This window comes from Haliotis cracherodii, unplaced genomic scaffold, assembly GCF_022045235.1.
Source record: "Haliotis cracherodii isolate W230 unplaced genomic scaffold, xgHalCrac1.p SCAF_9, whole genome shotgun sequence".
In the NCBI taxonomy this organism is placed as follows: domain Eukaryota; kingdom Metazoa; phylum Mollusca; class Gastropoda; order Lepetellida; family Haliotidae; genus Haliotis; species Haliotis cracherodii.
Genome location: NW_027266343.1, coordinates 29,347,630 through 29,364,192, shown reverse-complemented (window position 1 = coordinate 29,364,192; position 16,563 = coordinate 29,347,630). Strand labels below are relative to the sequence as shown.

The 16,563-nt window shown below is 38.6% G+C and overlaps 2 protein-coding genes across 2 annotated transcripts; both read right to left on the bottom strand.

Annotated features, from left to right (window-relative positions):
- Positions 1-1,128: 1,128 nt before the first annotated feature.
- Positions 1,129-4,206, bottom strand: LOC139452116 (uncharacterized). The gene is made up of 3 exons (XM_071233441.1): positions 4,188-4,206; positions 1,607-1,665; positions 1,129-1,362 (listed from the first exon to the last, which is right to left on the bottom strand). Exons 1-3 carry the CDS (start codon positions 4,204-4,206, stop codon positions 1,129-1,131), a joined length of 312 nt encoding a protein of 103 aa, XP_071089542.1.
- A 5,461-nt stretch (positions 4,207-9,667) lies between these two features.
- LOC139452235 (uncharacterized) lies at positions 9,668-12,715 on the bottom strand. Its single transcript, XM_071233635.1, has 3 exons — positions 12,697-12,715; positions 10,146-10,204; positions 9,668-9,901 (listed from the first exon to the last, which is right to left on the bottom strand). The coding sequence occupies exons 1-3, from the start codon at positions 12,713-12,715 to the stop codon at positions 9,668-9,670; spliced, it is 312 nt and encodes a 103-aa protein (XP_071089736.1).
- Positions 12,716-16,563: the final 3,848 nt, after the last annotated feature.

Sequence of the window (16,563 nt, the reverse complement as noted above, 5' to 3'; positions counted from 1 at the left end):
TGTTGAACTGTAATCAATCAAAAATATTATTTGTTTAAATCGTGTTCACCATTAACTCTAGTGGTGTTGTTTCTCACTGAAAACTAACGTGTAAGCGTTTATTTGTGTTTCGTTGAAGCAGGAATGCGTGTTATGTACAATGTGCCCTTGGCAACGTCTTTAAAGAAGTCGCACAGAAAAGAAAAATTGAGAATTCTAAAACTAAATGGAGTAAACTAGTAGTGACTTAAGTGTTTTAGAATTGAAAACTAACGTGTAAGCATCTATTTGTGTTTGGTTGAAGTTTAGAGTGCGTGTCCAACATATATCCATCTCTTGGCGACAGCTTTAATGCAGTCGCACGGGTGGGAGGCAAAGGTTAAATTGAGAATTCTAAAACGAAGTGTAAAAAAGTAGTAGTAAAGTGTAATTATTACGAGTAAGCACCCACAATATTCTATTCTAAATGATTGTCATTAAAATATATTGTCTTTGTCCTTGATAATGTCTGTTTTCATGAAATAACAACGTCAAACCATTTCCTTGGTACGGGAATGTACGAGGCGACTAAGTCCATGGATCAGGTTGTCAGTGTCTCGGATGACCGCGTGTCATTGTAGCCCGATTGCAGTCAATAGACTATCTGTAGCTGAAATACTGCTGAATGCGGTTGGCATACATAAAAGCCCTTAAATACTGCCAACAGATGGTGAAACCCACAAGCACACGGGTATAAGGGGCTGACAAACCAAGGAGATTGTATGCAACAACGTGACTAAAGGAGAAACGGCTAAATGGAAAAAACAAAACAACAATAAATATTGAATCATAATGATTTAATGAAGTCCAATCTTGAAAGTGTAAAGCCAAAAGTATCCGAAAGAGCCAAAAGCACAAAACGTATTTCTATAGGTAATCCAAAATGGCCCAAGTATCTAAAAAGTCCAAAAAAACTGAAGGTTTAGTATTTTAAAAAAATATTTATTCCGGGGTCCAAAAATAGCAAAATGGTCCTAAATGATCAAAATATCCAAAACATTAAAAAAAAGTCCGAAAGGTCCAAAATGTAGAGAACACTTATTTTTTTTAATATTCTAAAGGTCCAAGGTAATTATTAACACAAGTTCCAAGAGGTAGTAAGATGTCACTCTAAGCGTCCATCTTGACACGGAACACTCTCCTCAAGAATCCAGACACACGTGACAGGAAGACTCGAACTGGGGACTGGGTCGGGGTGTCGTCATCATCCAGGTTGATATCGACGAAGTGAGGGGCATCATGGAGGACGGAGGCAGAGAGAGGGGCGGGGTCGGGGATAGAGGTGGAAGGGACGGGAAGTTCTGACAGGGGTTCAAGGATGGTCATGTACCTCCCAGTAGGACGCTGACAGGGAGGGAGAGAAGGACATGTAGAGAGAGACAGAAGATAGGAGGACAGGAAGAAGAGGGTAGTTGTTGGAAATGGATCAATAAGGGGATAATCATGATTTTAAGGACGTTAGTGAAAATGATACGTGGTTAATACTGCTCATGAATATAATTTTCCAAATCAGCAGTATATGTTTTGGTATCACGTGTTAGTAATTCATTACAATAACAGTAAATTACTGATTCCCTAAGACACCCACTTGGCGAGGAGGGGCCCAGATGTCAAAGTTCAAAGGGAACCTGATCACGAGGTCAAGAGCTGTCAGGAAAGAAAGAATGAGAGTGTTAAATGGGAAAAAATGCAACAAAATCAACTTAAGACAGTATACAAACTACTTTTAGACAAATTTAAAGTGGTCCTGATCATCCATTCCATCACTGTCATCTTGTCAGTTCAGAATAGGCAAGTATATAAGCCAGGGTTTCAGATAGGTACATTTGCTAGGACATTGACTGATTGCCATCCAAAACGTTGAAAGGGTGCGTCTGTAGTTTGGTGATGCTATGGAAGTACATTCAATCCAAATATGCTCAAATCATGACAATTTCCTAATGATGTGTTTGTTTGTTGTTTCAACGCTGCACTCGGCAATATACCAGCTATATGACGGCGGTTTGCAAATAATCGAGTCTGGACCAGACAATCAAGTGATTGACATCATGAACATCGATCCATGCAATTGGGATACGATGACATACAACCTGTTCCTGTTAGTCGCCTCTTACGACAAGCATGGTTTGCTGAAGACCTTTCTAACCTGGATCTTCATGGGTTGTCCTTATGACATTTGTCGTTAGCAAAATAAGTGTTAGCAACAGAATCGTTAAGATTTATTATTATACAGTGTTTTTCCAGACGCATTAATATTGCGCCCTTTTCACACAGGAGAGAGAGTCATTACATCAACCTATATTATTGCATATGAAGGAAACGTTTTCTCAATGGTCAGTACGTGTATGCGGAAATATACTTAGTGTATTCGTAGGTACCCTGGTAGGAACGTTATACAAGTTTGTTAAGTATTGACGTACAATTGGCATGCATTTCATATGTTACATGAATAGTTTAATTAGTCTTAATGTTGTCAGTGTTCGTTTTGATAATGATTGCGAAATTGATTTGTTTTCCGGTATTAAGTGATCGTAGCGTGTACATTCACAGAATAATACTTGATAGAACATATTAACACTATTAATTATTTTGTTCTATATTATGATATCGATTGGTCATTGTCACAAACGTTATGAAAGATTCATAAAAACACAGGATTCCAGATACTGTTTTAGCCATGGTGTATTTACTCATATGTTACCATTGACCCTGGGTATTGATAATTCTCTTTAGGTATTCAATATGTTTTTATTCCCTTGAGTATTTTTTAACCAATGAGTAAATTTAAGTTTTTACAATAATTCAGCTTAAAACATTGTTTCATGTGATTTCAAACATTCATGTGCAGCCCCAATGTCACATGTCGTAAATGTTTACAACTGTATATACCTGTCTAAACGTCAATAAACCAGATGCACCTGTTGTGAATTATTCACGGCAGTAGAATTCACTTTTATGTGATGCCAGTATTGGATCAGTAAATAAATATCTATGGGGAAAATAGGTAAGCTAGGTGGAAAGGTTACGTTTGGTAATTACGCACAGCACCGTGAAGAACCTTGGGGTTTTGACTGTTGTCATGCCCATTTGTTCGGAAGCAACGCATTTTGCGTACTTTACGTAGATCTAAATACGCAGCTTATTTTTATCGTTTTAAAATGAAACCAGTGGTTGTGCCGCTGCTATACTATGTTTTAGAATTCTACTATTTGTACATTACATGTTTGTTTACTTTCTTCGTAAGCGAATCACATGCATATGATGGACAGAAGGGAAAGTTTCTATGTTGATGTTAGCGTTATCTATAGGGATGGAAGCCTTTGCAGGAATAGACACCACAGATTGGTCATATCCAACGATTCCGTACTTCAGAAAAGTGGTTTGATTAAAGCAACAAGATTTTGGAATAAAACAAACAACTAGTCCCTTTCCATTTTCACTTGTCTCGAACTAACGGACTAGCTGTCGTGTCTATGCCCTCTTTGAAGTCACTTGCATATTAGCACCTTGAAAGCTTCAAAATATTTATGATTGAGTCTGATAATAATCTTCAGTATATTTATTTGGAACGGTTTAACCTTAAAGTTATAATATTGTGATACCACAACCTCATTGACAAAGTGGGATGTTAAATATTACCCTGGGCTAGTTTTACTGTTGTTACAGAAGGGCTACAAATATCTATGTTATGAAAAGGCAAAATTAACACACCAGTGGTTTTTAGTATATGTATTTGAAGAGAAACAACTATGCCTAGATCTATCAGCCTTAGAAATTAAATCTGATACAACCGACAAGTATTTTGATATTGGAAAGATAAATCAAATGAAACGTTTAAAATAGATGATTTGTTTTATCGATTGAAAAGGATGAAATGGCCTCAATTTAACCTGAAAAAAATCTTTATTTAAACGACAAACATTTCTTTTCAGAATAAGAATAAGGAAAGTATATATCGGACATATTTCAGACTCAGATGTGGACATGTTATCAATGGCTACAAAAATGCAATCTTATATAAATGGTGAATGATTGGTGGTAGAAATCTAGGCCTACTAGAATAATTTTTCAATGGATTTAGATCTCGGCTTACTTCAAATTTAATTAAGAAATTTAGGCAGAAAACAAGGAAATGGCCCAACATGGCTAATTCAGAAACAAAGAAATACCTTGGGTGTATGCGCTCATGGTTTGCACAAGCGGAGATGAGCAAAGACAAGGCAAAAAGCAGCAGATAAGTTGTAATATGACAGCAGTATAACCTCAACAATGGCGATGCCAGTAGTGAAAGTGTCGTCAAGGCGACGTCATAAATCTCGCGAGACTGTCATAACATCACGTGACGTTAGCAGCTTGACTGGTTCTCTCCCTGCTCTACTCGGACGTCGTATGCCAAATCAGGATCCCAGTCATGTTTCAAGCGAAATCAGTTGAGTTGGCGCCTCGTTCAAATATAGCTTCTAAGTGATTTGCTCGCAGTGGATGCATATCAAACGATTTTAACAGCGTGGTTATCAGTTACATGGCCCTTTGAGTGATTGCACGAACAACAATCCACACCAATCGACCCTCTCCGTCTTTCCATCAGACACAATCTAGGCCAGAACACCGTTACATGGCGAGAAGCAGCAGCTGTAAAAGATATGTATCTGATGGCATCTTGTAATTATGCACTGATTTTCTGAAGACAACAGCATGTCCATGATTATATCAACTCTTTCTTCTATTATACTACGAAACTCTATATATACAACACTGGTTTGTTTAGTCAAGGGGGATGGCGCAGTGGTGTAAGGGCCTTTGGATCACAATCAGTCAGTGTGGGAGATGTGGGATGAAAGCGCAATGGGATGCAGGTCTTACATATTTACCACTTTGGCGAAACCCATGGGTATGGGGCTGACACACCTAGAAATATTACCTGGATAACAGGGATTCAAACCCATGATTAAAGGTTTCTGGTATGTCTAAGCGGCATAACTCTGGACAGCAATCTGCGTGGGTTATAGAGATAATGCCCCAAGACAATTTGAAGAAAATGACCTCTAATAAAATTAGTTAGTTTATACAATTGTTACATAGAACCTTGTCTCCTGTTTGACATTATTAATTGCAACTGTGTTTGTTTTTCAATTAGTAGTAGTAAGAATAGTCACTTAAAAAGCCAGTGAGGTGAGGGACAATGGTACATACTGGAGAAGTGAGGATAAGTGATGGTCCCCAAAATGGCCCCATGTATTAATTAAAAGGTGAGGTGAAATGGTGATTAACATCACGTTCGAGATTATTGTACTCATATAGCAATATGCGTGTGTGGCTGCTTGTACTAGTCCGGACTAATGCCAATTTTATAGCGCTAGCCAATTGAGAAACCATGCGGCAGTTTAACATGAATACCCATCTTAGACACGGTATACTCCGACTCCGAGCTGAACAGGCCTTGTTTTAGCTCCTTCTGCTGAACGCCAGGCAGGTTAACAACAAGTACCATCTTTTAACATCTTTTGGTATGACATAGCTGGGGATCTAGCCCCGATCTTACGCTCGCCGGGCAGACACTCTACCACTAGACCACGGAGGTGGTCCTTGACTAAACAACCAGATATATCCATATCATTCAGAATATTCAGTAACAGTGACGGATATCATTGCATTATTTGTAACATACACCAGTCTAGTTGATTGATTTACACACTCTCTTCATTGATTTCTTTGAAACATTTTATTGTGGATAACAACAATTTACAAAAAAATAATGATTAATTATTTACATCACTCAACATAGCTTCATATCTCTCAGATATAACAATGATTCATGGATTCTACAGAAATTGATGAGAATAACAATATTCTTAATAGTTCTACTACATTAGAACATTCATCAACACATATTTTGATTAACTCTTGTAAGTTCAGTCACTGTTGGGCAGAGGAGTTAGAAATGACAACTAGCAAAAGTCATTGATAGTTGATTGATTCACAAAACGAGATTGATATTTATAATGAAACCTGAATAAATGATTAATAATTTTAGGTTATTTATGACAGTCGGTCTCGTAAACCAACTAAAAAACCATGTAAAACCTAAGTACATATAAATTCAACCCTAAACATTGCTTAATAGTTCTGGCATTGTTTAAAGCTTGTTCAGTCTAGATTTATCCATAAGTCTAACAGACTGGTTGCAATACATGGACTTATACTGGAAATAGTCATTACATCACAAAGCACGACTATCTGTGAATTGGGGTTGCCACGGCTTCCAACAGTAAGAGTGTGTTTCGCATAGAACGTGGGCCACACAATCCAGCGACAGCATGAACAATCCACATCGTCTGTCTGTCCATCACACACAATCAGCGGGGTCACACAATGTAATTATACAAACCACCCGATCCTCATTATACGGGACCTACAAGCAGGGGTACTTGGACCCATGACCTAGAATACCAATGGGGGTCTATGGAACAGCTGTACAAAGAGTGAATGAATGTTGTCAGCAGTATTCCAGCCATTTCACGACGGCGTGTATACAAATCGAGCATGTCGAGTGGTTGATAGCATGAGTGAGGCTTTGTATCCATGTATGATGCACCCGATCCTTGTTAATTCCTCCAAGCAGGAGGTGCTGGTGGCGTCGTCTCACCCGGAATGAACACAGGGATATACAACAGACTCTCAACAACTACATTCTCAGGGAATTTGAATTAAAATAGAAGTAGCACCTGTGTTTGTAGATATGAACGATAGGTTTGTTGTTTTACGCCGCACTCAGCGATATTTCAGCTATATAACGGCGGTCTGTAAATACTCGAGTCTGGACCAGACAATCCAGTGATTGATATCATGAGCATCGTTCCACGGAATTGGGATCGATGACATGCTTCAACCAAGTCAGCGAGTCTGACCACCCGATCCCGTTAGTCACCTCTTACGACAAGCATAGTCGCCTTTTACGGCAACCATGGGTTACTGAAGACCTAATCTATCCCAGATCTTCACAGCACCTGTGTATGTAGATATGAACGAAAAAGGAAACACAAATCAATACGTTTCTCCAGCTATTTACCCACATATCGACCAAACAAGCTTCCAATATAATTATATATACGTTGTAGTGTTTTGTCCCTGCTACTTTTCTGGAGCAAAATCAATGACAATTTGGCCAGCCTGGTTGTTTCTTTGTCGGAGAAGAAATATTTGTAAACAACGTTTGCGCGTCTTCCATTCACACCATGCCGAATCTAGGTTCCTTCTGCCTTTGGAGATGCCTTTGTTTTCTGGCCTCAGTCCCAGGGGGTGGGCGTAGTGGAGTAGGCTAGTGGCAACAGGGTCACGCCAATGACCCGGCTTCTATTCCTGACATGAGAACAATGTGTGGAGCCCATTTCTCGGCCCACTTGCACAGAACAATCTTAGTTACAATTGATCTTAGGCGCCTGCAATCCACTTTACAATCACCATACAACTGTCCTATTCCACTTGCACAAACTGATCTGAGCGCGATTGTAAGACGGTTTGGATTTAAGATCGCAATCTTAGCTAAGATCGAAATCTTCAACGGTGGAGATACGATTATCTTAAACTCGACTCCTGTCTACAGTTGTCTGCAGACACGCATAACCTGCTGCGCATACAGTAAGTGGAACCGGTACCACCCTCCCTCCATCGCATCTTGCACAGATTTAAGAAAGGTCCCAATTATTTGAAGGAAACGATTACTGGAATGATGGCATATATTTTTGTCGGCATTAATACTGTCGTGATTTAGGAATTGTTTTGTATTGCAACTAAAGAAATACCTAATCGTGTTTTATCAACAATATTGAAATACGAATACATACTTAGTGACATAGTGACATAATTATTATGAACATTAAAATGAATAATAATAGTAATATGTCCTGACATACCACGTAAATAATCTATTTGAGGGAGCTTTTCGTAAAATCCTAAAGCTTTCGGCTCGATAATTATGTGGTTATTTCTAACGTTAAATCTATGGTGCGTTCTTAATGTTGTTAAAGTGTCGATTAGAATCATAAAGTTTAACAAAATAAAGAGGCAATGTTTGAACGTAAAACAGATTATTTATGTGAAACAGACCAAGTCTTGCACGCCATTTTGTCAAGTTTGATGAGGGACTGCAACGATTTTAGCTACTTAAGATTGGTCCGGACCAATTGTAAGTTTCGTTTGTAGCTTACAATGACCTTAGCCTACATTCGCTTTGTACAAGTGGGTGGCGATTGAAGCCAAAGCGTCAGATCGCGATCTTTAGGATTTACAATAATTGTAACGATAGAACCGCTTTGTGCACGTGGACCCTGGTGTTCCCCGCCGTGATATTGCTAAAAGCGGCGCAAAACCCAGACTCACACCCAAGGGAGGTGTTTGCCTTACTATGAGACGCATGCAGTTGCGTCCCTTTATTTACATACGATACTGCCAAGAGAACACGAGTTGCGTCCCTTAAATTACGTGACAATACGATACCGTGCAGATAAACTCCGACATGTTGAACTGTAATCAATCAAAAATATTATTTGTTTAAATCGTGTTCACCATTAACTCTAGTGGTGTTGTTTCTCACTGAAAACTAACGTGTAAGCGTTTATGTGTGTTTCGTTGAAGCAGGAATGCGTGTTATGTACAATGTGCCCTTGGCAACGTCTTTAAAGAAGTCGCACAGAAAAGAAAAATTGAGAATTCTAAAACTAAATGGAGTAAACTAGTAGTGACTTAAGTGTTTTAGAATTGAAAACTAACGTGTAAGCATCTATTTGTGTTTGGTTGAAGTTTTAGAGTGCGTGTCCAACATATATCCATCTCTTGGCGACAGCTTTAATGCAGTCGCACGGGTGGGAGGCAAAGGTTAAATAGAGAATTCTAAAACGAAGTGTAAAAAAGTAGTAGTAAAGTGTAATTATTACGATTAAGCACCCACAATATTCTATTCTAAATGATTGTCATTAAAATATATTGTCTTTGTCCTTGATAATGTCTGTTTTCATGAAATAACAACGTCAAACCATTTCCTTGGTACGAGAATGTACGAGGCGACTAAGTCCATGGATCAAGTGGTCAGTGTCTCGGATGACCGCGTGTCATTGTACCCCGATTGCAGTCAATAGACTCTCTGTAGCTGAAATACTGCTGAATGCGGTTGACATACATAAAAGCCCTCAAATACTGCCAACAGTTAGTGAAACCCACAAGCACACGGGTATAAGGGGCTGACAAACCAAGGAGATTGTATGCAACAACGTGACTAAAGGAGAAACGGCTAAATGGAAAAAACAAAACAACAATAAATATTGAATCATAATGATTTAATGAAGTCCAATCTTGAAAGTGTAAAGCCAAAAGTGTCCGAAAGAGCCAAAAGCACATAACATATTTCTATAGGTAATCCAAAATGGCCCAAGTATCTAAAGTATCTAAGTCCAAAAACACTGAAGGTTTAGTATTTAAAAAAATATTTATTCTGGGGTCCAAAAATAGCAAAATGGTCCTAAATGATCAAAATATCCAAAACATTAAAAAAGTCCGAATGGCCCAAAATGTAGAGATCACTTATTTTTTTTTAATATTCTAAAGGTCCAGGGTAATTATTAAAACAAGTTCTAAGAGGTAGTAAGATGTCACTCTAAGCGTCCATCTTGACACGGAACACTCTCCTCAAGAATCCAGACACACGTGACAGGAAGACTCGAACTGGGGACTGGGTCGGGGTGTCGTCATCATCCAGGTTGATATCGACGAAGTAAGGGGCATCACGGGGGACGGAGGCAGAGAGAGGGGCGGGGTCGGGGATAGAGGTGGAAGGGACGGGAAGTTCTGACAGGGGTTCAAGGATGGTCATGTATCTCCCAGTAGGACGCTGACAGGGAGGGAGAGAAGGACATGTAAAGAGAGACAGAAGATAGGAGTACAGGAAGAAGAGGATAGTTGTTGGAAATGGATCAATAAGGGGATAATTATGATTTTAAGGACGTTAGTGATAATGATACGTGTTAAATACTGCTCATGAATATAACTTTCCAAATTAGCAGTATATGTTTTGGTATCACATGTTAGTAATTGATTAGAATAACAGTAAATTACTGATTCCCAAAGACACCCACTTGGCGAGGAGGGGCCCAGATGTCAAGGTTCAAAGGGAACCTGATCACGAGGTCAAGAGCTGTCAGGAAAGAAAGAATGAGAGTGTTAAATGGGAAAAAACTACTTTAAATTTAAATTTAAAGTGGTCCTGATGATCCATTCAATCACTGTCATCTTGTCAGTTCAGAATAGGCAAGTATATAAGCCAGGGTTTCAGATAGGTACATTTGCTAGGACATTGACTGATTGCCATCCAAAACGTTGTAAGGGTGCGTCTGTAGTTTGGTGATGCTATGGAAGTACTTCCAATCCAAATATGCTCAAATCATGAACATTTCCTAATGGTGTGGTTGTTTGTTGTTTCAACGCTGCACTCGGCAATATACCAGCTATATGACGGCGGTTTGCAAATAATCGAGTCTGGACCAGACAATCAAGTGATTGACATCATGAACATCGATCCATGCAATTGGGATACGATGACATACAACCTGTTCCTGTTAGTCGCCCCTTACGACAAGCATGGTTTGCTGAAGACCTTTCTAACCTGGATCTTCATGGGTTGTCCTTATGACATTTGTCGTTAGCAAAATAAGTGTTAGCAACAGAATCGTTAAGATTTATTATTATACAGTGTTTTTCCAGACGCATTAATATTGCGCCCTTTTCACACAGGAGAGAGAGTCATTACATCAACCTATATTATTGCATATGAAGGAAACGTTTTCTCAATGGTCAGTACGTGTATGCGGAAATATAGTTAGTGTATTCGTAGGTACCCTGGTAGGAACGTTATACAAGTTTGTTAAGTATTGACGTACAATTGGCATGCATTTCATATGTTACATGAATAGTTTAATTAGTCTTAATGTTGTCAGTGTTCGTTTTGATAATGATTGCGAAATTGATTTGTTTTCCGGTATTAAGTGATCGTAGCATGTACATTCACAGAATAATACTTGATAGAACATATTAACACTATTAATTATTTTGTTCTATATTATGATATTGATTGGTCATTGTCACAAACGTTATGAAAGATTCATAAAAGCACAGGGTTCCAGATACTGTTTTAGCCATGGTGTAATTACTCACGTTACCATTGTTACTAGGTATTGATAATTCTCTTTAGGTATTCAATATGTTTTTATTCCCTTGAGTATTTTTTAACAATGAGTAAATTTAAGTTTTTACAACAAATACAGCTTAAAATATTGTGTCATGTGATTTCAAACATTCATGTGCAGCCCCATTGTCACATGTCGTAAATGTTTAAATGTGTATATACCGGACTAAACGTCAATGAACCAGATGCACCTGTTGTGAATTATTCACGGCAGTAGAATTCACTTTTACGTAACGCCTGAATTGGATCAGTAAATAAATATCTATGGGGAAAATAGGTACGCTAGGTGGAAAGGTTACGTTTGGTATTTACGCACAGCACCGTGAAGAACCTTGGGGTTTTGACTGTTGTCGTGCCCATTTGTTCGGAAGCAACTCATTTTGCGTACTTTACGTAGATCTAAATACGCAGCTTATTTTTATCATTTTAAAATGAAACCAGTGGTTGTGCCGCTGCTATACTATGTTTTAGAATTCTACTATTTGTACATTACATGTTTATTTACTTTCTCCGTAAGTGAATCTCATGCATATGATGGACAGAAAGGAAAGTTTCTATGTTGATGTTAGTGTTATCTATAGGAATGGAAGCCTTTGCAGGGATAGTCACCACAGATTGGTCATATCCAACGATTCCGTAGTTCAGAAAAGTGGTTTGATTAAAGCAACAAGATTTTGGAATAAAACAAACAACTAGTCCCTTTCCATTTTCACTTGTCTCGAACTAACGGACTAGCTGTCGTGTCTATCCCTTCTTTGAAGTCACTTGCACATTAGAGCCTTGGAAGCATCAAAATAATTATGATTGAGTCTAATATTAATCTTCAGTATATTTATTTGGAACGGTTTAACTTTAAAATTATAATATTGTGGAAACAAAACTACCACAACCTCATTGACAAAGTGGGATGTCAAATATTACCCTGAGCTAGTTTTACTGTTGTTACAGAAGGGCTACAAATATCTATGTTATGAAAAGGCAAAATTAACACACCAGTGGTTTTTAGTATATGTATTTGAAGAGAAACAACTATGCCTAGATCTATCAGCCTTAGAAATTAAATCTGATACAACCGACAAGTATTTTGATATTGGAAATGAAACGTTTAAAATAGATGATTTGTTTTATCGACAGACTGAAAAGGATGAAATGGCCTCAGTTTAACCTGAAAAAAAATCTTTATATAAACGACAAACATTTCTTTTCAGAATAAGAATAAGGAAAGTATATATCGGACATATTTCAGACTCAGATGTGGACATGTTATCAATGGCTACAAAAATGCAATCTTATATAAATGGTGAATGATTGGTGGTAGAAATCTAGGCCTACTAGAATAATTTTTCAATAGATTTAGGTCTCGGCTTACTTCAAATTTAATTAAGAAATTTAATCAGAAAACAAGGAAATGTGCCAACATGGCTAATTCAGAAACAAAGAAATACCTTGGGTGTATGCGCTCATGGTTTTCACAAGCGGAGATGAGCACAAGACAAGGCAAAAGGCAGCAGATAAGTTGTAATATGACAGCAGTATAACCACAACAATGGCGATACCAGTAGTGAAAGTGTCGTCAAGGCGACGTCATAAATCTCGCGAGACTGTCATAACATCACGTGACGTTAGCAGCTTGACTGGTTCTCTCCCTGCTCTTCTCAGAAGTCGTATACCGAATCAGGATCCCAGTCATGTTTCAAGCCTAATGTTGACTTGGCGCCTCGTTCACAAGAAGTGCTTATCTGAAGGAGTGACCACGAATATCTTAAATGGTTTCTTATCGCTAGAATTATGGGACAATGCATCCTCCCTCATCATAGACTAAATAGTTTCAAAGCCTGACGCTTGTTCCGTACGCAGGACCAAAACTCCTCTAAATCGACCTTGTGATTTATGTGCGAATATAAAAAATGCATACAATATACATTCGGCTGGGCCAGACAACCCAGTAATTCTCAGGACCATGTTACTACTACTAATAATAATAACAATGAAAAACCTTTACATGGCGAGAAGCAGCAGCTGTAAAAAGATATGTGTCTGATGGCATCTTGTAGTTATGCACTGATTTACTGGAGACAAACAGCATGTCCATGACTGATCAACTCTTTCTTCTATTATACTACGAAACTCTATATATACAACACAGGTTTGTTAAGTCAAGGAGGGCGAGGATGGTCCAGTGGTGTAAGGGCCTTTGGATCACAATCAGTCAGTGTGGGAGATGTGGGATGAAAGCGCAAAGGGATGCAGGTCTGACATATTTACCACTTTGGCGAAACCCATGGGTATGGGGCTGACAAACCTAGAAATATTACCTGCATTATTTGTAGCATACACCATGTTTAGTTGATTAATTTACAACTCACTTCATTGAATATTTTGAAACATTTTATTATGGAAAATAACAATTTACAAATAAATAATGATTAATTATTTACATCACTCAACATAGCATCATACCTCTCAGAAATAACAATGATTCATGGATTCTACAGAGATTGATGGGAATCACAATATTCTTAATAGTTCGACTATATTGGAACATACATATACACAATTTGGATTAACCCTTGTAAGTTCGGTCACTGCTGGACAGAGGAGTTAGAAATGACAACTAGCAATAGTCATTGATAGTTGATTGATTCACAGTACAAGATTTATTTTTATGATGAAACCTGAATAAATGATTAATAATTTCAGGTTATTTATGACAGTCGGTCTCGTAAACCAACTAAAAAACCATGTAAAGCCTAAGTACATATAAATTCAACCCTAAACATTGCTTAATAGTTCTGGCAGTGTTTACAGCGTGTTCAGTCTAGATTTATCCATAAGTCTAACAGACTGGTTGCAATACATGGACTTATACTGGAAATAGTCATTACATCACAAAGCACGACTATCTGTGAATTGGGGTTTCCACGGCTTCCAACAGTAAGAGTGTTTTTCGCATAGAACGTGGGCCTGACAATCCAGCGACAGCATGAACAATCCACATCGTCTGTCTGTCCATCACACGCAATCAGCGGGGTCACACAATGTAATTATAAAAACCACCTGATCCTCATTATACGGGCCCTAAAAGCAGGGGTACTCGGACCAATGACCTAGAATACCAATGGGGGTCTATGGAACATCTATACAAAGAGTGAGTGAGTGTGTGAGTGAATGTTGTCAGCAGTATTCCAGCCATTTCACGACGGTGTGTATACAAATCGAGCATGTCGAGTGGTTGATAGCATGAGTGACGCTTTGTAACCATGTATGATGCACCCGATCCTTGTTAATTCTTCCAAGCAGGAGGTGCTGGTGGAGTCGTCTCACCCGGAATGAACACAGGGATATACAAGAGACTCTCAACAACTACATTCTCAGGGATTGAATAAAAATAGAAGTAGCACCTGTGTATGTAGGTATGAACGAAAGAGGAAACACAAATCCATACGTTTCTCATGCTGTTTACCCACATATCGACCAAACAAGCTTCCAATACAATCATATATACCTTGTCGTGTTTTTTCCCTGCCACTTTGCTGAAGCAAAATCAATAACAATTTGGGAAGCCTGGTTGTTTCTTTGTCGGAGAAGAAATATTTGTAAACAACGTTTGCGTATCTTCCATTCACACCATGCCTACTAAAGGTTACTCCTGCCTTTGGAGATGCCTTTTGTTTTCCGGCCTCAGTCCCAGGGGAAGGGCGTAGTGGAGTAGGCTAGTGGCAACAGGGTCACGCCAAAGACCCGGCTTCTATTCCCGCATGAGAACAATGTGTGGAGCCCATTTCTCGGCCCACTTGCACAGAACAATCTTAGTTACAATTGATCTTAGGCGCCTGCAATCCACTTTACAATCACCATACAACTGTCCTATTCCACTTGCACAAACTGATCTTAGCGCGATTGTAAGACGGTTTGGATTTAAGATCGCGATCTTAGCTGAGATCGAAATCTTCAACGGTGGAGATACGATTATCTTAAACTCGACTCCTGTCTACAGTTGTCTGCAGACACGCATAACCTGCTGCGCATACAGTAAGTGGAACCGGTACCACCCTCCCTCCATCGCATCTTGCACAGATTTAAGAAAGGTCCCAATTATTTGAAGGAAACGATTACTGGAATGATGGCATATATTTTTGTCGGCATTAATACTGTCGTGATTTAGGAATTGTTTTGTACTGCAACTAAAGAAATACCTAATCGTGTTTTATCAACAATATTGAAATACGAATACATACTTTATTTAGTGACATAATTATTATGAACATTAAAATGAATAATAATAGTAACATGTCCTGACATACCACATAAATGTACGATCTTCATCTATTGGGAAGGAGCTTGTACGGGCTTATACAAAGGGAAACCACTCCCATTTAGAGTATGAACTATGATTAGCTGCCCTTGATTTCTCTCAAAGGTCACGGACGTTACAAATCGGTTGCAGACTAATACTTAGGTTTATATCCTTCCCGGGGTTAGCGAAAAGGTATGTTGTTTCACTCTTCTTACAGAATGAGTCGGGTGGAAATAGTACTTTTAGCTATCGGCTCGATAGTTATGTGGTAAACTATCCCAATTAACGATATTTCTAACGTTGAAGCTGTGGCGCGTTCTTATGTTAGGGAAGAGAATATATGGATGTCAACTTCTTTATTATGAGGAACACAACGTTTCGGAGTATATGCTCACTCCTTCATCAGGTGAATGAATGCCATGTAGCAGAGAACATATATATGTACAGGTAAGGACAACAAAATTAATAAGATAACAAAAGGTGTAAACTAACAAAGGGTTCGAGCTAACAAAGGAAGTCAACAGATGATTGGCGCTGATAAGGTGATTAGCAATAGACAATGGAAGCCAACACTTAAGTCACCATAGCTAAGTAATAGGTAAGGGCATTGGTTAAATGTGTGTGTGTTGGGGGGGGGGGGGGGGGGGGGGGGCACTGCTGACATGTGTGAGAATGGACATGGCAAATGGGGCAAATTGAAGCCGGTAAGGCTATTGCCCCGACAAAGATCAAAGTAATAAGTCCCAAGCACTAGGCATGTCTCGAAACAAACTTAAGTTCAAAAACTGACATAAGTCTGAGTTTTAAGTCAAATTTGAGAAAACTCAGCAAAAAGCATTTCTCGAACCAAACTGAGTTCAAAAACTGACATAAGTCTGAGTTTTTAGTCAAATTTGAGAAAACTCAGCAAAAAGCATTTCTCGAACCAAACTGAGTTCGATTTTGAACTCAAACTGAGTTTACAATTTGAGTTAGGTAGGAAGGTAACTTAAGGTGTTTTTTTGTCGGTCATATA

Excerpts from the sequence above, each read along its gene's own strand:
- LOC139452235 (XM_071233635.1), bottom strand. Across the intron at positions 9,902-10,145 it reads TCTGGGCCCCTCCTCGCCAA|CGTCCTACTGGGAGATACAT; the intron begins GTGGGTGTCTTT and ends CCTCCCTGTCAG.
- LOC139452116 (XM_071233441.1), bottom strand. Across the intron at positions 1,363-1,606 it reads TCTGGGCCCCTCCTCGCCAA|CGTCCTACTGGGAGGTACAT; the intron begins GTGGGTGTCTTA and ends CCTCCCTGTCAG.